This window comes from Balaenoptera borealis, assembly GCF_965194805.1.
Source record: "Balaenoptera borealis genome assembly, chromosome: 2".
NCBI classification, from domain to species: domain Eukaryota; kingdom Metazoa; phylum Chordata; class Mammalia; order Artiodactyla; family Balaenopteridae; genus Balaenoptera; species Balaenoptera borealis.
In genome coordinates, this window is record NC_138867.1 from 128,604,905 (window position 1) to 128,630,882 (window position 25,978).

The window sequence follows — 25,978 nt, forward strand, 5'->3', positions numbered from 1 at the left end:
CCCCTCAACATGCTTGCTTCAAATCATCCCACTCGTCCTCAGTTGGGGCCACAGCGTTTGGAGCAGGAAGGTCAGGCAGCCAGAGGCTCTGCAGCCCTGGGAGGGCATCTCCCCTCTGGACTGGTTTCAGGTCCTGCCACAAACACTACCGAAAGCATCTCCTAGAGGAGTGCTCTGTCCCCGCCCCTGTCCGCAGGCAGAGGGTGGGCAGTAACAGTGCACCTCACTATCACGGCCAGCAGGGGTGTGGGTTGGCTTCCTACCTGAAGGATCTTGAGAGAAAGGAGGAAACCGGGAAAACTGAGGCTCTAAGAGGGAAGGGGCCTGTGTGGGGTCCATGCGGAGGTGAGGCAGGGACTGGAGGGGTGGAGGCGAGAGGGTGGGAAACCTTGTGGGGAGAGGGAGGCGGGGAGGGCCCTGTACCGACCCAGCCGGGGCTTCCTTCCAGCGCTGTTCCCTGGAAGCAGGAACCGGTTGAAGGGCAACCGGAAAAGAGAGAAAGAAAGCAAACAGAATCAGAGAAAAGCCTAGAGCTCCAAGCGCTGGGGTTGTTTGGTCTGGCTGACCACCTCCTGGGCCACTCCCAGCTGCTCTGCAGACAGATTCCAGCAACCCTCGCCACACGCACTCACACACACACACACACACACAGTCCCGCACAGACACACACACGTATGCACAGATGCACGGCGCGGGAGCCCCGAGCGGGAGGGCAGGTGCTGGGACGGAGGACTTCCGCAGCCCCTTCCAGCTGGGGCGCCTCGCTCCCCACACAGCCACGGCGCACAGCAGCCCAGCCCCTTGCTGCAATCACAGTAACACCTACGAGGCGCTTACTGTTGTTGAGCTCTAAGCCCTTTACTTGGATGAACCTGTTTAAGCCTCACAGCAACCCCTCGAGGTGGGCACTGTCATCAGCCCCAGTCTGCAGATGGGAAAGCGGGCTCGGAGCGGCAGGGCCCGGAGCACGGTGCCCCTCCCTGTCTCGGAGGGCACTAGGCCCTGGCTCTGTGCCAGGCCCTGGGATCAGCACTTTCACCGCCCCCCCCCCCACTCTCCACACCATGTGACCAGCAACATGATGCCGCCCTTTTCTCAGGCCCCGGGAAAGGAAGTCACAGAGAGTGGAGGGCGCAGGGCTGGATGCCTTTGCGTGTGCAGAGAGGAGAGACAGGGGGTCGGGGTCGGACAAACTCTCGCGTCACACGTAGGCTCAGTGTCCTGCAGCCTCCTCTTCCAGCGTCTCTGCCATAGCTCCCTTCCGTCACCTGCCCCGACCCCTGAGACTCACCTCTATCCCCTAGACCTCACCATCCAGCATCTCTCACCCTCACACTAGTTTATCCAGCCAGCCATTACCTCAACAAGTGTGTCCTGAGCTTGCTTAATAATAGCACTGGATGCCTGTTGACAAAACATATTTCCCTTCCATTATTTTATTTCATTTTGTATGTGTGTGGTGGTGGTTATTATTTTCTTTTACCTTGGCTCCACCATTCACTGAGAATCCTTTCCAGTCGAGGGCCAAACCAACTAAAATACATATCAGAGTCCTCCACTGGGCTCAAAATGCCAGCTGTGCAGGTACAGGGTGTGGGAGATGTGGCATAAAAGTAGCAGTGGTATAGTGATGTCTTGGTGAAGCATAAAGACAATATAATTCAGCAGAGATATAGCAGTTGAAAGGGGGAAAAAGCTAATCTGATGTTAGGCTGCATTAATAAAAAGAGAGTGCCCAGAATGAGGGAGGTCATGGTCTTGCCCTGGCCTATGCTGGTTTGATTTTCCTGGATTATTGTGGTCAGTTTAGTTCTGAGAATCTGACAGACTGGGTTGAGAGTAGAGGAGTGTGAACAGGAGAGAAGGGGTCGGAAAATTCTTCCCTATATGGAATAGTTGAAGGGACTGAGGTTTAGCTTGAGGAAGGGAATAGAAAATACTCAGAGGATGGGATTAAAATCAGTGGGGTAGAGTGGGGGGAGATTTCACCTCTCTAGAAAAGGGATGCGAAAGATGGAATGAATGAGCTGCCTCTGGGGAAAGTGAGGCCACTGACACCAGAGATGCACAAGGCTGGAGGCCTTAGTGAAAGGGGATTTGAGATTGAGATGGGGGCTTTAGTTCCCTTCCAGTCCCAACACCGAGCCGCTCTAAGTCGGTGTCTCCTGACTCCAGCTCTTCCCACAGGTTGTGCTGAAGGTGAGGGGTCCCCAGGGAGGCCTGAGCACATCCCACCCCCGGTCTCTCCATGATGCACGGCCTCAACTCCCACTCCCGCCCCACGGCCCACCAGGACCAGGACACACATTCTTGGACAGGGTATAATCCACATGGTTGGAGGAACCCTTGGGAAGCACCTTGTCCACCCCCTCCCTGTATGGTGGGGTGAATGGAGGCAAGTGAGGAGAAAGGGTTTGCCCGAAGTCAGTGGCTTGTACGAGGTGATCATAACTCCACCTTGAACCCAGACCTCCACCCCTGGGCTCCTGCCTCCGAGCCTGCCAGGTCATTGGTGGGCCGACAATGTGGTTCCCCCAGTCAGGGAAGGCTCCCAGGCAGAATCAGTCCCACTCTTTTCCGCACCCCATAGTGTCTCTCATTTGAGATCTGCTTGGCGTGCATTTATTGAGAACCTACTAGGTGCCAGGCATTATGCTAGCACTTAGTCATGTGACAGTGGCTGCAGTAGAGTAGGGGGTGAGCTTCTTCCCTCTGTCACCTTCAGAGCACTTCTCATTTTTGAAATTACTTGGTTTATTTATTCATCTAATGGCTTACTCCCTGCCTTCCCTGTGCCACCCTGCCCTGGTCTCAACCCATCCAAGCCCCCACTGTACTCCCAGCTCCCAGAGCAGTCCGGGTTCATAGGATATGTATATAAACTGCTTGCTAAATGAGTGAATGGGGAGCAAAACTGATGCGATGCCAGCCCTTGTGGAGCCAGGGTAACAACCAACACTTCCTGAGCCCGTCCATATGCCTGGCACTGTGCCAAGTGCTTCTCCCACATCATCTCATTTAATTTTCACAACAGTGCCTAGAAGGTAGTGCTATCATTGGCCCGATTTTACAGATGAGGAAACGGAGGCTCAAAGAGGTTGAATAGCATCTCACGGCTCTTGCCGCCTCCCACCTTGTATTATAACTATTCAAGCCCCTGTCTCATGCCCCTCTGACCACACTAGACTCCTGGAAGGCAGGAACCACTTCTGCTTTCCCTCTGTTCTCCCCTGTGTCCTGCACAGTGCTGACCTTCCTTGGCACCTATAAACGTTTAATACATTCAGTTGGGTTGAATAAAGATTTGGGAAAGGAAAAGAGGACACGGTGAGGAAGAGAGGATGCGTAGAGAACACCAAGCAAGGGGCAGACAGCAGCATAACGCAGTGTCAGTGCTGGGAGCCATCTTCAAAGACCGTTTCATCCAGTGCCTCCCCCACCCACATTCAACTTTGGGACTCCCTCCAGAGCAGCCTGCCAAGGAGTTTCCCAGGCTCTGCTTGTTCACCACCAGTGATGGGGAGCTCAGCACTTATTGAGGCATGAGATGATCCAAGGATATCACTTAGCCCAGGGCCAGGTGGTCCCCTGACAGCTCGTCTTTCCTGAGTACTTTCTCTGTGCCAGGCACATTAAAGCCACAAGAGGTAGGTACTATTATTATCCTAGTTGGACAGATGAGAAAACCAAGGCACGGAGAGTTGTATGACTTGCCCAGGGTCTCACAGCTGGTAAGTGGGAGAATACAGAATACAATTCGAAGCCCAGGAGTGGGGCCCTAGAGAGCCTGCCCTCCTAACCTCTATGCCAGCGCTGTCCATTGAAATAAATGCAAACACATATGTAATGTTACATTTTCTAAAAGCCACACTAAAAAAGCAAAAAGAAACAGGTGAAAGAAAAGGAAACAGAAATTTATCTTAATAATACGTTCACTTAAATCCAAAAGAGTATCATTTTAACATGTAATAAATCTAAAAAAAGTCATTAATGTGACACTTTATGTTCTTCTTTGGGTTCTAAGCCTTGGAAATCTGGTATGCATTATAGCACATCTCAGTTTGAACTCAGCACCTTTCAAAAGCTTAGTAGCACATGTGGCTAGTGGCCACCATACTGGACCACACAGGTGTATACTAGACTGCCTTTCAAGGTGCTTGCTATGCTATATCCTAGTGCATAGGAAGAATCCAATAAATGTCAGGCACCATTATGATTATTTTTATCACTGGCTGTTGTTGGTGGTGGTCCAGGGAGAAGCTGGGCTGAGGCCCCAAGCCCTTGGCATAAGCACTGATGTTTCTGTTCTTAATCTGAGTCCTCCAAGCCAGCAACTTGATGTCTCCCAGGCTAAGCCAAGCTTTGTGCACCCTTGGCCTGTGGGTTGAGAAGAGCCCGCCTAATTCTCTCTAGGAGGTGAGGGAGAGACCAGGTTGAGGTCTCTCCATCTCTCCAGCTGACCAGCTGAGTACCACATGAAGTGAGGCCTCCTTGGGGTTTATAAGCCTGTGGCCCATCTGCTGTGGAGAGTGGGGTGGCCAGGTACATATCTGGAAGGAAGAGGGCAAAGGCCCCTCCTTCTATGGTCTCTGGAAGCAGCACCTCCTGCATGCCTTAGGCAGATTAGGTCTTTACACAGAACAAACAAACACACAAATCCCCACACACTTTTTTAATACTTTTTTTTTTCATGAAACCCCACGAGTTAAATGGAACAGAGATAAGGGGTTGGCATTGCCCCCTATCCCTCTGTGGTTCCTGGACAGTTGCTGAGCGCTTGCAAAGTGGTTCCCAAACCTGTCTGCACATTGGAATCACCTGGGAAATTTTGATATATACCAATGCCTCAGAGGTTGTGATTGAATTGGCTTAGGGTGTGGCCCGGGCTTTGGAATGTGTAAAAGATCTTGGGAGATCTATCAGGCAGACAATTTTGGGAACTGTTGTGCTAACCGTTTGGGGCACAAGCTCATCTAGTCCTCACAGCAGCTAGGATGCTGGTGTGGTTATAGTTCCCACTTTACAGATGGAAACGTGGAGGTTCACAGAGGTAAAATAACTGGCCCAAGTTCAGACAGCCAGGAAACAGGCATGGTAGGGATTTACTAGCCATGGTCTTAGCCAGTGGTGTGCTGTTAAATGTTTAACAACTGGCTCTCTGGAGCGAAAAAAGCCCTGATTTGCAGCATCTGCCCATGTCCATGGTGGAATGACTCCCACCATGGCTGATTTCAAGCTACCAAAGTGATGTCACTGAGCGCAGAGTTGGGAAGTGATTCACACAATTGGCTGTTGGGTCAGTACACTGGGCTCCAGCACATGGCTGGGCCACGGGGCACGGTGAAGGGGGTGGGGGGTATCCTACTGAGTAGGAGGTAGATATTGTAGTAATTTGCTGAATTTTTAGTCATAGAACACTTTCTCAAATGAAAAATTTGAAAGCCCCCAATATTTCCAACAGATAAAAAGCAGTATGTTATCAGTAGAGGTTTCTTTTATAAACTTAAATTATAAGATCTTGCTCTTGCTAAACTGGGTGAGCCCCAGGGCGGCGTGGAGACTTGTGATAATGGGCAGTAGGTGGCGTGAAGAGCAGCCTCCACTCAGAACCAGAAGCCTTGTGGTCCAGGCCCACCTCTGACCTCACTGCCCGGGTGGCCTTGGGCAAGTCCCTGCCCCTCTGGGCCTCCATTTTCTTGTGTGTCCAGGAGGAGACTGGACGGCACGTGGGACCCCCAGGGTGTGGTTTTCTAAGCTGGCGTTGGCCCTGCAGCACCCCTGCCTGACCCCAGCCAGCCTTGGCCCTGTATTTATAGCCATGACTTCAGTCTCTCCAGTGCCACTGAAGCTAGTTCCCTGGCCCACATATTTATAAACCCAGCAGGGCAGAAATAGATGTGACGCGCAGGGAACTTGGCTGATTTGGTGAGCAGACTGGATTTGGTGTGTCCATTTGGAATGGGCTCAAGCCCCCAGCATCCTGGGTACCAGGACTCAGGCAATCCAGAGCCGGAAGGGCACTTGGAGACTCCAAGCCCAGCCCTGTATTTGTGTGGTTGGGGGTCACTAAGGCCCAGGAGTGAAGGGACATGTCCAGGGGTGCAGAGGGCATGGCAGAGACAGGCCCAGAATAGAGTTTTTTGCACTGTGCAAAATGGCCTCTCCCCGAATCCTGGGGAGACCACCTCCTCCACAAGTGATCATATCAGGTGCCAGGTACCTGTCAGGTCCTGGTTTGGTTGTTTTCCTGCTCTGGGACCATGGGCAGAGATTATCCTCCCTCGGCCTCTGTTTCTCCGTCTGTTAAATGCGAATAGTAGTAGGTACCTGCCTTCTAAGGTTACTGTGGGGAATAAACAAGATCATACTTGATATCATGTACCTGGACAGTGCCCAGCACACAGTCAGTGTTCGATAAGTGGTGCCTCTTGTTGATTATATCCTCAGTCACCCCTTAACAAAAGTAACCTATAGGATATCATTATTATTATCCTCAAACTCGTTGTATAGCATGTGTTTTACATCGAGGAGACACCCTGTCCATTTAATGAACTTGGAAAAGAACACTCTCAAAGAAATAAAGCTAATATGTGAAATCATATTTTTATATACTGGACCATAAACATGCTCAGTCCTAAATGGTAGACAGGTTCATAGTGGAACATGAAGGTTCTAAAGTGGTGAATGCTTAAATGATCAGAATGTTAGCGTAAGACATCTCCCAGGGGCTTGCAGGGTTTGTGTTCCTGAGTTTGCCACCTAATGTTGATTTTATATATTTTTAATTGCATATGAGAATTTAACGTAATAGTGAACCTGAAATACATATGCCATACAAAACAGAAGATAGCATCATGGTAATACCACTGTTTTTTCTGTCCTAATGATACATGCACTCCCCAGTCCCCTTTCCTGCTTAATTATTTTTCCATTGCACTTATCACCCTCTGACATACTTTCTTATTTATTTATTGTCCGTCCACCCCAACTAACGTGTGAGCTTCACGTGGGCAGGGTTTCTTTCTCTTTTGTTCACTGTGTACTGCCAGGACTTAAAATAGTGGATGGCACAGAGCAGGCGTTCAGTGAACATGTGTCAAAAGAATGAGTGAATGAATAAGTGAATGTGTGAATCTCCATCCTACCAAGAAGACAACGGGAATTCAGTGAGATGAGTGATTGGTCCAAAGTTACCAAGCTATCATGAGGCTGAACTGAGGCCTGGCTGACACTCATCTCTCCTGAGACCACCCAGTGTGTCCAGCTCAGGAGTTCTTCCCAGGCCCTCACAGCTACCTCTTGTCAAGGGATGGTTTCCTGACGCTTCCAGAGCTCTCCCAGCTTCACATGACGCTCATCCACCACTGGCCCCTTATGCCCCAGGAGTAGGACAGGAACAGCGGGGAGAAGGGAAGTGGGGAGGAAGGAAGAGCAGTCAGGGAAGGCTGGGCAGCCCGGGTGGTGATGGCTGGGGGCCAGGGCAAGAAGAAAGGAGGCCACGATCGGTCAGTCTGTCCTGCAGGTCTGGAGGGAGGGCTCAGTAATGTGGGGTCACATTTGCACATCCCTCTGGGAATGACTCTGCCCACTGGAAAATGCCAGGAGAGGGCAAGTCCAGGGAGGATTCAGGGACACCTTCAATTGTGGATACTGCCATCCCCACCAACCACTCTGCCCAAGGCCTTTTTTAGCTGGGGAAACTGAGGCCCATTGAAAGGAAGTGACTCTTCCAGAACACATAGCAAGATAATTCCAAATGGCAGGCTTCCTCATGCTCACCAGTTCTGGAGGTTGGAGGGGGTTGAGACTCCCCCTTTGGAGCCATGGGGAAGAGACCCCCACCCACCTTGGCTCCCATCCCCTCCTTGAGAGAAAAGCACTAAGGCAGGAACATACTCTCAGCTCAGACTCTTGAGGGCAACAAAAGCTCTCTTCCTAGTGGCCAAGAGAACTCAGCTCTCGACAGTCCAGACACTACCCTCCACCCCACTCCTAACGCCAGGGTGCTGCCAAACAGGGGTGGGGTGGGTAGGTGCACCCTGAGCCATCTGGACCAGTTCTGGGTTACCCCTTTCCCCAGGGTGACTCCAATTTTGTCCCTAGGCTATACATACAGTTAGTACCTCAGTTACTCCAGGTCCATTATTCCACTTGATAAATATTTATTTAGTGACTCCTATGTGCCAGGCAGTGTACCAAGCATTGCAGATAATCTTCCCCTCTCTCCCTTCCATCCTCCCATCCTCCCATCTTTCCATTCTTCCTCCTCATTCATTCATTCATTTAGTAACTACTTAAACTATTAAGGCAGTACAGCCTATGGATAAGAGGGATATTTGGAGCTGGACTATCAGGACATGACCCCTGACTCAGCCACTCACTAGCTGTGTGAGCTTGGCAAGCCACATAAGTTCAATTTCCTTATCTGTAAAATGGGGATAATAATAGTATCTTCCTTATAGGGTTGTGATGAGGATAACATGAGTCAATGTACACTAAGTGTCTGGAATAACACCTGATGTAGTAAACACTTCATAAACTTCAGCCATCATCTTTGTCATTGTGATTATGTGCCTGGCGCTGTGCCAAGTGCTGAGGAAATTGCTTCAAAATGCTCCTCTCACGAGGTGTCTGCACGCCAGCCCTTGTTTCAGCCTCCACTTCCACCCCCAAAGCTGGGCCTTGCCATGGCTCCCGCAGCCCTATAGGGCTACCCTCTACATTACCTCTCAAGCCAGCAGGAGAGAGTCCAGGCAGCTGAAGCCTGTCACAATTTGGCCACCTTCTCTCCCAGCCTCACCTCCCTCTGCCCTGCCACACGTGCCCTAGCCTCAGCCTATCCAGGCCCTTGTGGTTCTCCAGATTCATCCTCAAATGGTCCTGCCTTCTTGCCTCCACTGGGCCTTGATGGGTGGAGTACCCTCCATTCATCAGAATGCCAAACACTTCCTGCCAAAATCCTTCAAATTCAACTGAAGCATCATCCATCATCCCCAGGAAGCCCTCCTTCCTTCCCCTCAGCCAAGAATCATGAGATCTGCCTTTGAATCTGCATTTCCCTTTGTTTGCAACTTTTCTTTATTCCATGAGCGATGGGGAGCCACGGAGGGTTCCTGAGCAGCTGAGCAACACACTCAGAGGTACACTTTAGAAGAAGGGACCAGATCCTGTAGAGGGTGGAGACAGGGAGAGATTGCAGGTAGGGAGGCCAGGTATGGAGTCCTTCAGAGGAATAAGGGTTTAAGCTTCCTGGGCTGCTTATCCCCTCTCTGCCTACTCTAGTCTCCCCCTTACAAAATCAGATCCTGTGATTTCCCCAGCATTGACTCAATAAGTCAGGGGGAAAGTCAAAACTAGGAGCCCATGCCTGACCCTGCAACGTGTCTACTTAAGCCCTGATACTCAGCATTCCTCACTCCCTTGATTTCCTCTGCAGCTACAAAGCAGGCTGAGGGCGCTGAAGACGATGAAGAATCAGGGGAGGCCAGACTGTGCTTTATGTTCACCTGGCCTGTGAGCCAAGCATCCCCAGAGCCCCATAGGGGAGCAGCACCCAGCCCTGCTCCCTCATCCCCTGCCAAGTAAAGGAACGAGCCTGTATTTTTCAATTAATCCCTCAACAACCCTGTGAAGTAGGCTCTGTTTTAATCTGTTTTACAGAAGGGGAAACTGAAGCTCACAAAGACAGAGAGACTTGCCCAGAGTCAGGCAGCCACTGAACAGGGGAGTCAGAATTCAAACCCAGATCTGATTCCAAAGCCAGTTCCCTTCCTCCACCACACAGGGACGTGAGGCTCCCAAGGCCACGTACCCTGGGCCTACTCATGGCAGAAGCCAACCACTGAAGGAGCCTTTGGAGATCTCGGCAGACCCTCAGAGCTGCACGGACAGGGGCTGTAGAGATCTGATGCTCAGCTAGGCCTCTGGTCCTGGGGGCCCTGCTTGGATTCATGGGAGGCGAGGGGAGGGAGGACAGGAGGCTGACCGCTCAGGAGGGAGCAGGGCTTGTGCGAGAGGCTGGAGGCAGGTGTCTTGACACCTGGTCTCTAATGCCAGGCCTGTGTCTGAACCTTCTGTACAACCTGGGTGATCCCTTCCCTGTTCTGGGCTCAGAGCTCCCCTCTCTGAGGTGAGCGCAGTGGGTTTGCTGGACTCTGTCAGCCCTATCAGCTGAGGCTGGATGGCCTAGAACCTTGGGCCTGTGGCCAGAGGAGGGCTGTGGACTTGGGGAAGCTGGTATTAGAGGACTCCCCCTCCCGTTTCTGTGGAGGCCGGAGCAGGCTCTCTCCTGCCCACGGCGGAGCCGTGCCCACACAGACAGGTGTGCTGTGTCTGAGCGCGCAACCTCAGGGGCTGTGCGGGGTCCCTGGAGTCAAGTCTGCAGCCACTGAGAGTGCGGGTAAGAGCACGGGGCCCAGCAGCTCTACCACTCAGCCCCTTGTGACCCTGGATGCAGAATTTCTCTCTCCGTGCCTCAGTTTCCTCATCTGTAGACAGCACTCACGTGGCTGTCCCACAGGAGCGTTAGGTCAAAGCCTTGGCCAAGCACCAGCAGATGCTCAGTAAGTGGCAGTTGCCATTACTGTTCCGGGTCCTGACACCCCCGCCCCTGCCCCGGGCTCCTGAGCAGGGTGGGTGTTCCAGGGCTTGGGCCCACAATGGGGCCTGCCCAGACCCCCCAGCTGGGCTGGGAGCCTTCCCTCCTTGGGAGGGAGACTTGAATTGGAGCGCTCCTGCCAACTCCTCCCTCCCGGCTTGGCAGTGCGAAGACAACGCCGGCCAAAAATATTTGTGTGGGTGGCGGAAAGTTAACTTTTCCGCCTCTGTCTTCTTTCCTGGAAACCGTGGCCACCGTCAAATACAGCAAAACAGAAGCAGGCATAGAGTGAGGCGAGGCCCCGTGGGGCGTCCCAGGGAGCCCTGCCCCCCACACCCACTCCTGCCTCCTGCCATCTGGCTCCATGGTGGGGCGGGTGGCGGTGGCGATGGAGGGCTCCAAAGGCTTAGAATCATGGCATCCTGCAATGCCAGGGCTGGCTGGACCCTCCAGCATCATCTGGCTCGAGCCCACCATGGTGCCTTTGGGCAAACCGACTCGAGTGCAGAAGGCCCCTGCCCAAGGTCAAACAGCCACTTAGGTCTCTTCAGAATTCTACTGGCCCTTCGTGAGATTCTAAGATTCTTTGAAATTCTAATGGCAGAAATCTGGCAGCAGCTGGCGAGTGAGAAGGAATCTGGAGATGAATGAGGCTCTGGAACCTCTCTTCTCTGTGTCCACCATCACGGTCAAGGTGCCAGAGCTGGGTTCAGAGACCAGCCTTATCGCTTACTAGCTGTGTGACTTAGGCCAGAAGTCACTTCGCCTCTCTGATACTCAATTTCTCCACCTTCAAAATGGGATAATAACAGTACCTCCATCATAGGAGCCTACTGGGGTGGGGGATGCCTGACCCTGCCTGTGGGCAGAGGCATGGCCTCCAGGTACCACAGCAGCAGAGGTCAGCCCAGGCCCTGAGGTCACCAACATCCACAGCCTTTAACAATTCTCAGGATTCTCACCGCCCATGGGGCAGCCAGTAGGAGGTGGGGGGATTCTTCTCTTTCTGTTTTATAACAGGATAAGTGACATTCAGAGAGTTCAGATTCTTCAGAGTTCACACAGCTAAGCAGTGGTGGAATCCCAGATCTGTTTACCAATGTCTATAAACTTCAAGGTTTCCTCCCGAGTGCAATTGGTCACTGACCCTGACTTAAGCTCTACCTGCCCATCCTGGGGCATCTTGCCCACCTCTGCCTGGGACCTCCACAAATTATTTTTAAATCTTTGTCTCCAACCTGCACCTCTCCCCTGCTCTTCAGGCCTCCATGTGGAGCTGACCGTGCTCATCTCCCCCGGAAATCCCAAATCAAACTCATCTCCCTGCTCCCCTGAACACCTGCTCCTTACCATTTATTCCTGATCTCTATTAACGAAATCACGCTGTCACCAGAGTGACGAACTGGGCTGCATCTTAGCCTCCTCCCTCTTCCTTCACACCCACTCTCCATCTGCCTCCCCGCCCAGCCAATTCTTCCACCCAAGTTTCTCTCCCATCTATCCCCTCCGCACATCCCTATAGAAAGACTCCATCTCCTCTCTCCTGGATTGCCATCATTTTTAACATTTCTAAATAATCATACTGTTATTATTATTGTCCCTGTTGTCATTCACAGCTCTCCCCACCAGATTTGAAGGCTTCACAAACCAGAGTACCACGTCTTCTTTAGTCCCACTGTAGCCCCAGTACATTTTATGGTGTCTAAAATGTAAACAGGAGCTCAAAAGTTTTTGGTGGAATGAAAGAATAGTCAACATGTATTAAGTTATGTCTCAGAAACTGTCCTAAGTCCTCTGCATGCATTTTCTCACCTAATCCTCATTGCAACACTATGATGGAAATATTACAGTTCCTATTTTACAGATGGGGAAGCTGAGGTCCACAAAGGTCATGGGACTTGTTGCCCACCACACAGGGGGCAGAGGTGGGATTCTAGCTCAAAGCCTGGGCATGTAAGCACATCACTGCACCACATCCCTTGGTGCACAGCCTCCTCAGGGGGTCCTGGCCCCAGTCTTGCACCCTCTGCGCCACCATTGCTGTGATTCCTTGTGGCATATGTACCTTTGGTGACACATGAGAGAATTTTTTCTAGGAGGTGCCCAGATAAATATTTTTAAATAACTAGGTATTTATTTAATGTGTATTAAGGGGGAAAATGACTTAGCACAACATATTTGTGGTTTCTCTGCAATTATTGCTTAAGATAAGTCTAAAGTAATAGAAGTAAGTTATTTAAAGTTGATTTATGGAAGGATATTAAGCAAATAAAGTGTAAGTGGCATAAGTATATGGCAAAAATTGGGGCAAAAATTTGGGATGTCAAATGACTGAAGCTTGGGACTTTCCTATGGACACGTTGAGACCCGTACCCCAAACCCCAGTCAGTTCAGTTCTCAGGGTTCCCCTAAAGTGGTCTCAGAGACTCAGCCTGGAACACGCAGCGAACCGTCTCATGCACTGTTTCTTTTCTCCCTCTGCAGACAGATCATCTTGAAGGGGAGGCCTCACAGACGAGAGACGGGTTAAGGAGGAGGGCTTGGGGGTCCACCACCCACCCCGTCCAGGAAGTCTAGCAGTTGGACCCCATTCCAGCTCTGTGAGTCGGCTGAGGAAGGCAGGGCTGCAGAGAGCCAGAGAAGGCCCCGAGAAGAGCAGACACCAGGGCTTACTCGGAGCCTCCAGTCCGGGCCTCAGCCCAGGCGCCAGCTTCTCTGTGCTCCTGAGGAGAGGCAGCACCATGCTGGGCCCTCACCTCCCACCCCCGCCCCTGGGGCCCAGCGAAGGCAAGTCCTCCCCCTGCACATTTGGGCTTCCTGACGGGAGCTACAGGTGTCTGGCCTTGGAAGCCGAGGAGAGCGGCGGCGAGGAGGGCCTACAGGGAGAGGCGGGGCTCACGGACTTGGAGGAAAACGAAGTGGCCAGAAGGAGTGAGGACAACGCCTGCAGAGCCACCCAAGGGGCACCACAGCTTCCCAGAGCCTGGGGCATCCAGTCACCCAGGTGCTCCAGGGAGGTACAAGGGGGTTCCCAGCATGACAACAGAGCCAGCCAGGACTGGGACACGGTGAAGGCCCAGCAGGTGATGACAGCCAGCCTCAGCCCCAGCCCTGGGCCCAGGGTTGCCCAGAAACCAGGTAAGCTCATGGCCCTTTCCCCCTGGACTGCCAGAGTCATGGGGGACCCCACAGGTCCTTAACACAGGCACTCCTGACCATATTTTCCCGTGGTACACAAGAGACCATCAGAGTCCCACGGGCCTGCCCAGATTAACAGCTGTGGAGAGACAGGGGAGGCTGTTCCATACGTGTCATTCCAGCTGTACCACATCTAAGTCCACTCTTTTCTCTGCCAAAGAGGGCACGTGAGAAGGCAGCAAGAGAAAGCCACGGGAGCCAAGCAGAAAGGGCTTGGTTAAAAAAAGCCCATCGCTCACTCTTGTCTGCCCTTTGATCATTCGTGGTAACAAATGACCTTAGAGTCTGAGCAACTGATGGGGCAGGACCACCTTGCTGAACATACTAAGTGCCAACTACTTGCGGGTGCTGGGGGTGCAGCACGGGGTGAAACAGATGTGGTCCCTGCCCTCATGGTGCTTTTGAGGTAGAGACTGAGCCTTTGATCTAAACCGACCTCCTAATTTTACAGGTGGGAAAACTGAGGCCCAGAGTGAGGAAGAGACTGCTCCAGGTCACTCGGCCTGTCGGTGGCTGAGCCGAGCCCACATTCCTCATCCAGGCCTTGGTTTCCCATCTGTTAGAGGCGACAGAGGCACATCACCTGGGCTGCACTGATGACTCAATGACATTGTGTAGGGGAGAGCTCGGTGTGCATGGCACAGAAGGAAGGAAGGAAGGAAGATCAATTTCCCACAGGCGGCAAGAGTCGGCAGAGCAGGGCGGGACAGGGAAACCCACACTGAATCACCTCCACCGCTGGGTCCATGGCAACGCTGAAGTGGGTCCAGATGGGGAGGACATGAGCCGGGCCATGCTCGCTCAGGTGGGAGCCGCTGCCAGAAGATCCCGGGGGCGCAGGGCGTGCGGGGGACACAGGCCTGGGAGGGCTTGTGCGTCAGGAAACTGAAGGAGCACTTCATTTCTGTGCAGGCGTCGCTGACACCCAGCCTGGCGTCTCACCAGCCTCCCACCCACTCTCTTTTCCGAAATAATTCTCTCCAGGCTCTGACCACCCCCCACGGGCACCATTCCCCATCCCCCTGGCCCCCAGGCTTGGGTCACACAGGGAACCAGGCAGGAACAAGGAGGGGCCTTCAATGCATTTGGGGTAGGAAGGAGGAGGATCCCAGGAGGATCCAGCAGCCTTGAACTTGGAGACAGGCCTCCACACCAGAGTCGACCCAAATCCAGGTCCCCTAGAGCCGGAAGCCTCAGGACCTGCTCCCTTCCCTCTCACAGACCATGGCTGGGGGTCAGGAGACATGGGTGCTGGTTCTGGACCTGATGCAACTAGCCAAGCCCCCAAAAATCCCTTCCCAGTTTCTTCATCTGTGAAAATAAAATAAAAATATGAGCCCTATCTACCTCATAGAGCTATCGGGAGGTTGTAGGGTAATCTAGATAAGCAGGTAAGGGATGTTGATAACAACTAAAATGATCATCGTCAGCGCAACAATACAAGAGCTATTCTTTGTTGAGCCCTCATGTGCCAAGTCCACTGTGCTAAGAGCTCTACACATATCACTTCATTTAATCACATAACAATCCCCATAAGGGACATACTGTTACTATCTCCATTATACAGAAGAGAAGACTGAGGCTCAGAGAATATAAGTGACTTGTCCAAGACTCATGGCCAGCAAGCTGCAAAGCCATGATTCAATCACAGTGTTTTGAATGTGGGGCTTTGCTCTTGGCTACCACTGTGCTCTGGATCTACACGGGCAAGTGCTGACTGCTGACACCCTTGAGGGGAAGAGACCATATATGGAGAAACTACCAGTACTGACTCCTGCTGGCTTCTCACACAGAGCTGGCCCATTTCATGGTATCTCATTCTTGTTGATCTTACTCTAGCCTTTCAAGGCAGCTATTATTCTCCCCATTGTACAGGTGAGGCAACTGAGGCTCAGAGACTTACGTCCCTTGCCCAAGGTCACAGTCAGCGCTGGAGCTGAGACTATGGTCTTGTTCTTCTTGCTCACAGTCTGGTTCATTCCTCTCTTTAACATCTAGCCAGATGGTTATCTAGTTCTGTCCTGAACATTTCTAGGGACAGAAGAGGTAGGAGTAACCTTAGGAGGATGGAGTGGGCAGGGGAGACTTCTCAGAAGTGGAGGCAGAAAGGAAGCTGGGTCTTGCGAGAGAGTAGAAACCTGGGTGGTCTTGGGTCAGAGCCTACACTGGCCTTTCTGCTCCCTTGAGAAAGGGAGTGGCCAGAGTCCCTTCTCTCTACGCAGAGGGAAGAGGCCTGTGGAGCTGCCAGGTTATTAGCAGATTAAGGCGTCCTTTTAAAACTTCCTCCCATTACTGCCAAAGGATTATAAGCATCTTCAGACAGTTACACCCATCCTTCCGCAATTATACCTGCCTCTCTTGAGTGCTCCTTGACAGTTTTAACTATGGGTCACGGCATCTTCTGCCTTGGGTATTCACCACTTGGGGGGGTGGGTGGGTTCCAGTGACATTTTGCTAAGGCCTGAGTACCAGCTGAGCAGGGCAGAATGGGGTCCTTGGCAGGCTGAAGGGTCAGGGGATGCAAAGAGATGAGGTGGGCAGCAGCCTGCAGCTCAAGTTTCCTCCTATCAGCTGCTGCCAACTTGAGAGAAGATACGTGGGAAGGAAAGTGTCCCATAGGGCTCCTCATCAGCGCTGGTTAGTCCATAGCTCACCAAGAGAGACCCAGGCTGTACTTCCCACAAAGTCTCAGGTGGTCATAACTGGCAGGGCTTATTGAGATTATTCTATAGATAATCTTGTGGAGATTCCTAAGTCCAGAGATGGCAAGTGAATTGTCCAAGGTCACACAGTAAGCTGGTGGCAAAGCTATAGCTGGAACCCAGGGTTTCTGCCCCTCAATTCAGCTGCCAGGCCCTGTGTTAAATGCTTTGCATGGGTTATTTCTTTTCATCCTCTAAACAACCCTCTGAAGTTCATAATTTTCTTATCTGTTTGACAGATGAGGAAACTAAGGCATAACAAGTTTAGGTGACTTGTCAAAGTATCAGGCCAGAGGGTGGAGGAGCTGAGATTTGAACCCTGGGAGGTCTGGCCCATGCTTTCAACCACCCTCTGTGCTGCCTTGTCTCCATGGAGACAAGGCAGCAGGCTGTGTTCTTCTACCCACCTGGGGCTGGGGAAAGGTTGTTCAGACTCTGAGGGATGGTGGACAAGCCATACCCCCTCCTCCTTGGAGACACGCAGGGAGACATGGGATCCACTGCCAATCCAGCCCCTCCTCTGCCCGTGGCTTTGGAATTCCCACCTTCCCTCCTCTCCAGACCATTGTTCTGGGGGTCCAGGTTATCTGGAGAATTTGGAGACCTTTCCAACTCCAGTGGACACTGCTCCAAGCCTTTGGGGTGGAGATGGGGGTGTGGATCTGGGTTGTCAGAGGAGCCCTGCCCCTGGCCATGTCTATCGTGTTGAAGAAGAGGAGTCAGCGCCCATGATGAGAGCTGATCCCTGGGCCAAGGACAAGGCCCCTGCTCCTCAGGCCCGTGGAAAAGAGGGCAGACAGAGCGGCAAGGTGCTGCCCACTCTCCCTCCCCTCCCCGAACACGGTGACTCTAATAAGGGTGATGGTGTAGGAGCAGGGCTCACAGGTTCTCATAGACCTCACACGTGTACCCACACATACTCGCTCACACTCCCTACAAACACATGTGTATGTACAATGATGTCTACACACCATGTTCTTATGCAAACGCTCATGTGTATATATTCACAACTGCACACATATGCATGCTCTCAGACACCAACACACCCGTGCATGGGGTAGACATTGGCACACACCCTCCCACAGACACCCCCCTCACCCATGCATGCTTAACTTTCACATGTGGACACATGTGTCAGATTTGCATACATAGCAGTCCCACCTGAAAACATACAAGCACACGTATTCCCTCCCTTAGATACAGGTTAAAAGCATGTTCCTTTCTCCATTTTCTTTTGCTCACACACCTACACTGTGCAATCTCTCTTGCATGCACACACTCTCTCCTACAGGCATATCCACTCTGCACACCCACTGTCACATACCCACATACAGACCGAACCACTTTCTGTCCTTCCTTTCTCCCATCTCTTTCACTTTCATACCCACCCACACAGTAATCCTAGCCTCCCTCCCTCTCTCTCTCTCTTTCTCTCTCCCACACAGTTTGTTTCCTGGTTTCTCACAGGCTGGGCTATAGCACGTGCACTCACAGAGCAGGCAATACCCTGCCTGATGCGAATCCCCAGGACCCCTTCAGTGCCCACCTCCACCCCACCCCCCACTGTCACCTGGGACAGCCCCAGCACAAGAGCAGCCACCGGGTCAGAGGGATTCTCTGAAGCCATGAAGCCAAGCAGAGGGTCAGCAGCCAGGGAAGGGGTTTGTCCCTTCTGTCACCTGACCCCATGCACTCTAAGCCCACCCACTGGTGACAGGGGACGTCTCAAAACCAGGCCACTTGCACCTCGGCATTTCACAGAACCTTGGGTGAGTGGGCTTATATCAGCACATTTCCAACTTCCTCTGGCAGAAATCTAAACACAGAACCTTGACATAAAGGACACAGAAGTGGAACCACCCTGGTTAAAGGGGTGGGGTACTTGGAACCCAGGGAAACTTCGGTGAAAACCCAGGACAGCGTTTTTCCAAGTGCTTTGTTTCAGAATTGTTGGGGGCGTGAAGGGTGCTTCTTATCAGCCCAGTTTCCAAGCCCATTGCTAGCCCCTCCACCACTGGGAGGGGGCACCTGATTGTGGAAATCTTGACTTTTCACAGCATCCCCACTAGATTCTGATGCACAATGACCCTTGCCATGGGGCTCTGAACGTCACTGCCCTTGTTGTTGCTGGCCCACTAGTTAAGACAGTGGATGGCCCCAGACTGCCTGGGAGGTGACAACCTTCCTCAACCTCCATTTGCCAAGGCCTACTTAGGCAGTCCTACCTGCCTAAGTCCTAGACAGTTATTCTAGTTACTGGGGCTGAGGAGGGAGAGGATGGGCCTAAGAGGGTACTGCATCTGGGTCTGAAAGGAAACGGGCTGGGGAGATGGGAGGTGGTGTCAGTTATGGGGACTCACAAAGACAGACTTAAAATGGGGTTAGTGGGAAGGATAGAGGAAAGGGGGGGGATGAAATAGATGGGAGAGACATGAAGAAACTGAGTGAAAGAGAAAGCAGAAGGATTCAGGGACCCATCGAGAGACACAAAAATTGAGGAGGAAACAGAGAGACAGACAATCAGGCAGCAGAGAGTGAGGCCAGGGAGAGGAAAGAGGGAGAGAGACGGGACCCGAGGGGAGACGGGAGGCCTAGCCCGTGGCGGAGGGAGTCGCACCTCCGAGGGCTGGGCTGGGCTGGGCTGGGCGGGGCGGGAGGGAAGGGCGGCGCTAGGGCCCCGGGGAGCGGGCGGCAGGAGCGTGGCTCGCCAGCCCGCCCAGCTCTCCCGGCTCCCGGTCCCGGAGCAGCCTGCTAGGCGGTGGAGTGGGCTGTGGCGGAGGTTCGGAGGGGGCGCCCGGCGCGGGGGGGGCGGCGGGGGTCTCGATCGGGGCGGGGCGCGCTGACGGACGTGGCCAGGTGCGCGGAGGTGGCGGCGCCGGTGAGCTCGGGGACCGCGCGCGGAGGCTGGAGGTGAGTGAGGGGCGCCGGCCGGGCAGGGGTGACGGTGCCGAGCGAGCCTCGCCCCTTCCCACCTGTGCCGGTCTAGGTGCCGCCCGTGGAGATGGCACGTCTGGGCTCCAGTCCCCACACGCAGGGTGACCTTGGCCGAGTCGCTGCTACACTCTGGGCCTCAGTTTCCCCACCTGTACGGTGGGGTGGAGGCGGGGACCTGGGGAAATCTCGAAGCTCCGCGGCAGCTCAGCAGCGGGAGGACGCCCCGAAGCCGGGCTGCGTGGGAGCTCCAGCCCTCGAGCCCCAGCCCGCAAGCAGATCGCGGCCGGGGCAGCCGCGGGCCCGCGGGTCTGCGCCCCCCGGCCCGCTCTGGGGAAGGGGGGGAACGGCTTGACTCCGGGAAGTGGCGGGTTGGGCTCTCCCGGGGGGTTGACCAACATGGGCGCCTGTGGGGCAGCGGGAACGGCGTGTGCTGGGCCCGCGCCCTCACCCCTTCCCGCGGGCGGGGCGCCCGGGTCCGGCTGTGAGGGCGAGGCACGCAGGACGCGGAACCCGCAGACCGCGGGGAACACCGGCGCGAGCCCCACCTGGGGAAATCGAGGCCTTTCCTGCGTGCCTGTGGGGGAGAGGGGTAACTGTCCTAAGGGCTCTTCACCGCATTCTCACAGTTTGCCCCAAGGTGAGCGCGGAGGCCCTAGAGGTGAAGGGCGGGGCTCCTATCTAACCATTACACCGTGGAATCAGGGGGCTCCATCCAGAGCCCGGAGAGGACCTTTCTGAGAACTCGGGAGAAAAGGTCTCCCTCCTCCCCACCTCCACCCCAAGTTATAGGCTAACTCTGGATGGGGACAGGACCTCCCATGTTCCATGTCTGGGTTGTTCACAGGGACAAGAGCAGGGACAAGTGGGGAAGCGGCATGCGCCCCAGTCCCCGTCCTACCCTGAGTGGCAGGTGGCACTGGAGTAAACCACCTTGCTCTGTGATCTTGGGGCAAGCCTCCTGCCCTCTCTGGCTCCCAGTGAGAGGGTGGGTGGGTGGCCCCTGAGGGGCTAACTGCATTGGAGACAGCAGCACTGGTAGTGGCTGTAGGGGCAGTCGGAGGTTGCCCCACCCCTGTCATGTTGCACGATTAGGATGAGGCAGGATGCTGATTAGAGGGACTAGGGTACGCTGGGGTAGGGCACTGTAAGCCTTGCTGGTGCCAGCCTGACTGTCACCAAGGCCAGGCCGGACCCCCACCCTGTGTTGGGGGACAGCACCACAAGCAAACTGATGGCCTCTTGCTCCTCCAGTGCTTGCTGTATTATCTCAGGCAGTGGAATGGGACCTCAAGGGAGGCGAAAATGCTTCGTTTGCTTGGGAGGTGGGGGAACACCTGCCTCTGTCTCCCTGTGGGATCTTGGGTTGGTTCCTCTTCCTCTCTTTCCTTATCTGTACAACGAGGGGAATGGACTAGGATAATTCTAGTTTGATATTCAGAGAACTTCCCAAAAGCAAATTGTTTGCTGCTATGCCACCTTGGCTCCCCATCGCCACTTTGCAGGCCTTGGAACAGCTCCCCCCACCCCCCACCCCTGTTCCCCGCCCCCAGACTAGTACCTAAATTAAACTGTGGTTGGAATCAGCATTTACATTATCAAAATAAGGCCTGTGAACTCCTTCCCTCCCTTGTTGTCTGCTGCCTTTCCCCTAAGGTAAAAAATAAAATAAAATAAAGAAAAAAGAAAAAAATCCTGTGGCATTTGGTGCCTGGTTCCCAACTGATCCCTAGCCTCTTCAGTCAGCATTTTATCTAATCTCCCCATTTTAGAGTTGGGGAGACTGAGGCCGGGGAGGGGAAGAGATTTGCTCAGGGTGGTTCTGTGAGGAGAAGGCAGCAGAGCCCCCTTTCCTTGGGACAGAGCAGCTCCTTGACAAGCAGGAGGGGCCAGTGTGGCAGAGGAGCACCTGGAGAGATGGGAGAAGCACAGGAGGAGCCTTTTCTCCATCTCCTCTCTACCCCTAGTCATGCTCTATCTCCCTGGATGACACGTGTCTCCCTGAGCCCACTGCACAGCCCTGGGCGCTGGGCTGGGCAGGGGTCATCACACTTTCTCCACCGGCCAGGGCTGCCATCCCACAAGGCTGAACACACCTCCAGGCCTAGGGGCCCGGCCTGGGAGGCACCTTTTCCTTCAGGGCAGCTCCCAGGCTTCCAGACATGAGCTCATCGGAGATGCTGATGCCAGGAAGGGAGGGACAGAGGGGGAAGCAGGCTGGGCTGCCCAGATTGGGGCACCGAAGGCCCCTGGGGCAGTGGAGGGACACTGTTGTCAAGGACTGGCAGGCCCTGGCCCCACTGTAGTGTGAAGGCAGGGACAAGATAGGCCAACAGAGGGTCAACTGGGGTGGGGATGGGGACAGGCCAAGTGCCCTGGGCCATAGTGCAGAGTTGCAGGTGCTAGGCCAACCTCTGCCACTTGCTTGCTGTATGACCTTGGGTGAATCCCTTGCCCTCTATGGACCTCAGTGTCCCTGTCTAGCAATGGGTACGTGGATCCTTAGGCACTGGGGTTACAATAGTGAACAAGATAGACCGGTCCCTGCCCTCAAGATTGCTTTTTAATTGGGGAAATAGGCAAAAAAAAGGGAAGCAAAGAATTCAGCAAGATAGTTTCAGATAGATAAAAGTAGCATGAAAAACAAACAAAAAGCCATTGCTAAGATGAAGAACACTTAGAGGGGGTCTTTGTCTTGGTGGTTAGGGAAGGCCTCTCTCTGGAGGTGACACTGGATCAGCACCCTGAATGTTATTTGAAGGTGTGGTCATGGCTGCCTTTTGTGGAGTTGGCATGTCCAGAACTTGGGTCTAGAAGAATGGGAGGGATTTGGTTGGGAGGAAGGGTGTTTCAGAGGCTGGTGAAGAGTCTAAACTAAGAGCTGGGGGCAGGAAGTGGGGTGGGCATTGGCTGTAGGTTATGAAAATGCCTTCATCCCTCAGGGCTTCAGGCTGTCCACCCAAAGGAACCCAGGCCTGTGATCTGGTCACAGGGGCAGCTGGGCTCTACCAGGCCTGTGTGTGTGTGTGAGCTCAGAGTCCTTTGTGAACTGTCCCTGGACACTGTGGCTCAATCGCTACCCAGTGTGGCCAGAGAAGTCAATGTGGGGACAGTCTCCGGGCCCTGTAATTCCAGAGGCTCACAAAAGCCCTCTCTCTCCGAAATGAAATCTTTACCAACTGGCCACTGCCTGAAATTCCACCGTCCTAGCTTCATCTTTTCCACTCAGTGAGGCAGTATAGTATGGTGCTGTGTTGACCCTACCCTACCCTACCCTACCCTGTCCAGCCTCCCAGGGCCTCTTCAAGTGAAGCAAAATTCGGTCTACTCCTGTACTAGCTGTTTCCTGTGAGCCTAATACACAGATCCTGTGGTTGGACCCCTGGATTCTCTCCCCAGCTTGCTGGGAGATCTTGAGCGTGTTATATAACCTTTCTAGGCTTTTGTTTCCTCATCTATAAAATAGAAACAATAACAGACCCTACCTTGTACTGTTGTTCTGAAAATTAAATGAGATGATAAAAATAACTATTACCTATTAAATAGTATTATAATGTTTTGATCTCTGTTAAAATAGCAAGCCCTGGAGAAGAGGGACACTCGCTGAAGACTCATATCTCAGTATATGTTACTTTTTGACGTTTAGCCAGGAACAGGTTTGATAGTGGGAGGATGGGCACAGTATGGTGGAAAAGGGCCTGGATCGAGCTTCAGGAATGGATACTTGAACCTCCAGCCTTAGCCAACGAGCTGGTGGTCTTGGACAAATCATTTGCTTCCTCTGGGGCTCAGGCTTTGGTTCTGAGCTACTATGAAATGGACTAAGAAGGATATAAGGGGATCGTGAGTGTGAAAGAGCTCGACAGACACGAAAGCCACTGGGCTGGCAGGAAGGGTGGTCACCAGGGTGGGTCAGGAAGGGGCAGGCTGGATGAGCCTCAGAGACAGGAGAGTGGGCTGACGTGAGACTCTTGCATGTAATCCTCTGGAATAAAATCTCTTGGAGACGAAGAGTGTTCGATAGGTAAAAGCCAAAGTTCTTGAAAAATAGTTAACATTTATGGTAACTTACTATGTGCCAGGGTGTTTTAAGTTCTTTACATGTCACCAACTCTATGAAGTAGGTCCTGTTATTATCAACATTTTACAGATGGGAAACTGAGGCACAGAGAGGTTAAGTGAGCTTCCCAAGGTCACACAGCTGGTAACTGGCCAGGTTCAAACCTAGGCAGTCTGGCCTCAAAGCCCGCGTGCTTAACTCCTGCACGACATGCTTTCTCCTGCCTTAGGTGGAGTGCCAGAGGCTCAGAGGGGCCAAGCCACGTGCTTAATAACGCACCTCTTTCCCCTTTGATCCTCATCATCTCTGCCCCTCAGGTGCTGGAAGGGGGAGCCTCACTGGGTCTGGGGTCTGGGGCTCTGAGGTTGACCCTTGAGCCAGATCAGCCTCTTATCTTCTCCCCTCATCCCCTGGGAGTAGGTCAGGGAGGATCATGTGTGCCCTGGGAATGCTGTGGGCAAAGGAGGCTCTGCCAGGGCCTGACAAGTGAGCGTCATTAGCGTAGTGAAGCTTGAGTGGATCCCAAGAGCCTGAGCTGTAATAAACTGCCATGGAGTCTGGCATGACTCTCATCACTGTACAGACAGGGTAAACTGAGGTCAGAGAGTCCAGGGACAGGCCCAAGCCCACACAGCCTCCCTGAGTCTCCTGTACTGCCTTCTGGGCTGCTTAGGACTTGTGGGCTTCGTGAAGATATGGGACTTGGGGACCCTCCCACCAATCTCCAAGGTGGCCCCTGGTCTCAGCCAGGACATGATTCCTACTATGTACCCTTTAGGAGGGCACATGAAGTTGGGGGATGGGGAGGGTGCTGATTAAAAAATAGACTGTCACGCGCATGTGGAACAGGCCTGTCACCACCCAGCTTGAGCCAGTTGGCTCCCCTATGCCCAGCTGCCAGGCCCCACTCAGGTCTCCTGCTGGGGGCCCTGCCCACCCCAACCCTGGCTCTGGGCCTGAGGCTGGATGCTCCCAGCCACCTCCTCTCCTCTCCTCCTCCACCCCTGCCCCGCCTCCAGCCAGATGGTGCCCTCACTGAGCCAGGGTGGGCCTGTTGGCTTTAAGCTGTGCCACGGGGGGTCTGGCGTCACCACACACTGGCTGTGTGGCCTTAAATGAGGCCCTTTCCCTCTCTGGGCCTCAAACACGGATGAGTAGAGCTACCAGTTAAAGCTCTTTCTAGCTCTCAGAGCCTTTCCCAGATTCTACCTCTCATTTAGACCCGACAAACAGCGCTCCCCATTCAGAGAGGTGATATGACCTGTGAAGGCCACTCAGCTGGAGCATAGCAGAGCAGAGGGTTAGACCCACATAATCTTGCAAGTCCTGGTCCTTTACAACTTCTCCAGGGTGAGCGAGGTCACTGGGAACCATGGAGGTAGATGTCCTCACTGTTTTTATTCATTTATTCCCTCATTCAGTCAGGAAATGTTTATTGAGCCCAGCTATGGCCTAGGCACGGGGGCAGGAACATAGCAGAGAAATGATAGCCAAGGTCCCTGCCCTGCGGGGCCTCCTTACCATGGGGCAGGGCAGACTGACACTAAAACAAATAACAATGGAATTACAAATCTCATGAGAGTTTGGGGGAGAGGTAGAGGGTGCTGTGGCAGAGGAATGTGACCTCCCAGGGCAGGCGTACCCTCCCTGAGACCTGTAAACATACCTGAAGGATGAGAAGTATGGCCAGAAAGGGACAACTGAGGGGTATGGGAGGAAACGGTTCTAGGCAAAAGCAGCAGCCAGTGCAAAGGCCCTGAGGTGCGAAGTGCTTAGTTCCCGTCTGAGCGCTCGAAGGAAGGCCAGCGTGGCTGGCGTGTAGGGAGGGCAAACACCATGAGGGGAGCTGCAGCATGGCATGGAGGGGCACTGGGGCTAGTCATGCAGGGCCTGGAGCCTGCAAAGGGGTTTGAGGCCAAGCCTAGGAAAAAGGAGCTGTTCCTAGTGCTGGTCTTAGAGGCTGATCTTGCCTCCTTTCTTTTCTGCTTTCCTTCCGATGCCCATCCTGTTAGTGCAGTGGGCCCCCCCCACCACCACCGGCCCCACGCACTCCCCCAGCCACTTCTCAGTATGACTGAATGCACAGTGCTCAGACCTCACCTTCCTCTGCCTGGATCTTGTTTGCATTTTAATAGCCCCCTGTTTCACCCTGCCTTCCAGGAGGGTGCCAGTCCCTCAGGCCTCAGATGCAAGCTGATGAGGGCATGATCTTGAGCAGGAGGCTGCAGTCGCTTCAGCTGAGTGCCTCTGTTCAGGTGGATTCTTATTTCCTTTTACGCCTTGTGGGAGCCTGTGGCTCCCAGGAGGTTCAGCTTTCGGCTGAATGAAGGCCTGCCCCCGGACCGACTCCTGCTGCCTGGAACTGCCGCCTGAACCCTGTCCCACTCCAGGCACCTCCACTCAACCCCAAAGCCCCTCTAGGACCAAGCCCAAGAGGATTCAGGAGGCCTGTGTTCGAAGCCCAGCTCTGCTGTATGCTTTTGGGGACAT

At 53.5% G+C, this 25,978-nt stretch overlaps 1 protein-coding gene across 3 annotated transcripts in view; it reads left to right on the forward strand.

Annotated features, from left to right (window-relative positions):
- Positions 1 to 13,157: 13,157 nt before the first annotated feature.
- The window catches only part of SYNPO (synaptopodin), a 36,630-nt gene continuing 23,809 nt past the window's right edge, over positions 13,158 to 25,978 (forward strand). Inside the window, exon 1 of one of the 3 annotated variants that reach the window (XM_082381473.1) lies at positions 13,158 to 13,735. In XM_082381473.1, the coding sequence (XP_082237599.1) occupies positions 13,339 to 13,735 (397 nt within the window). In that variant the 5' untranslated portion in view covers positions 13,158 to 13,338. Of the gene's footprint in view, positions 13,736 to 19,174; positions 19,408 to 25,978 lie in introns of those variants that run through there. The other 2 variants (XM_082381476.1, XR_014241734.1) reach the window with 2 other exon arrangements.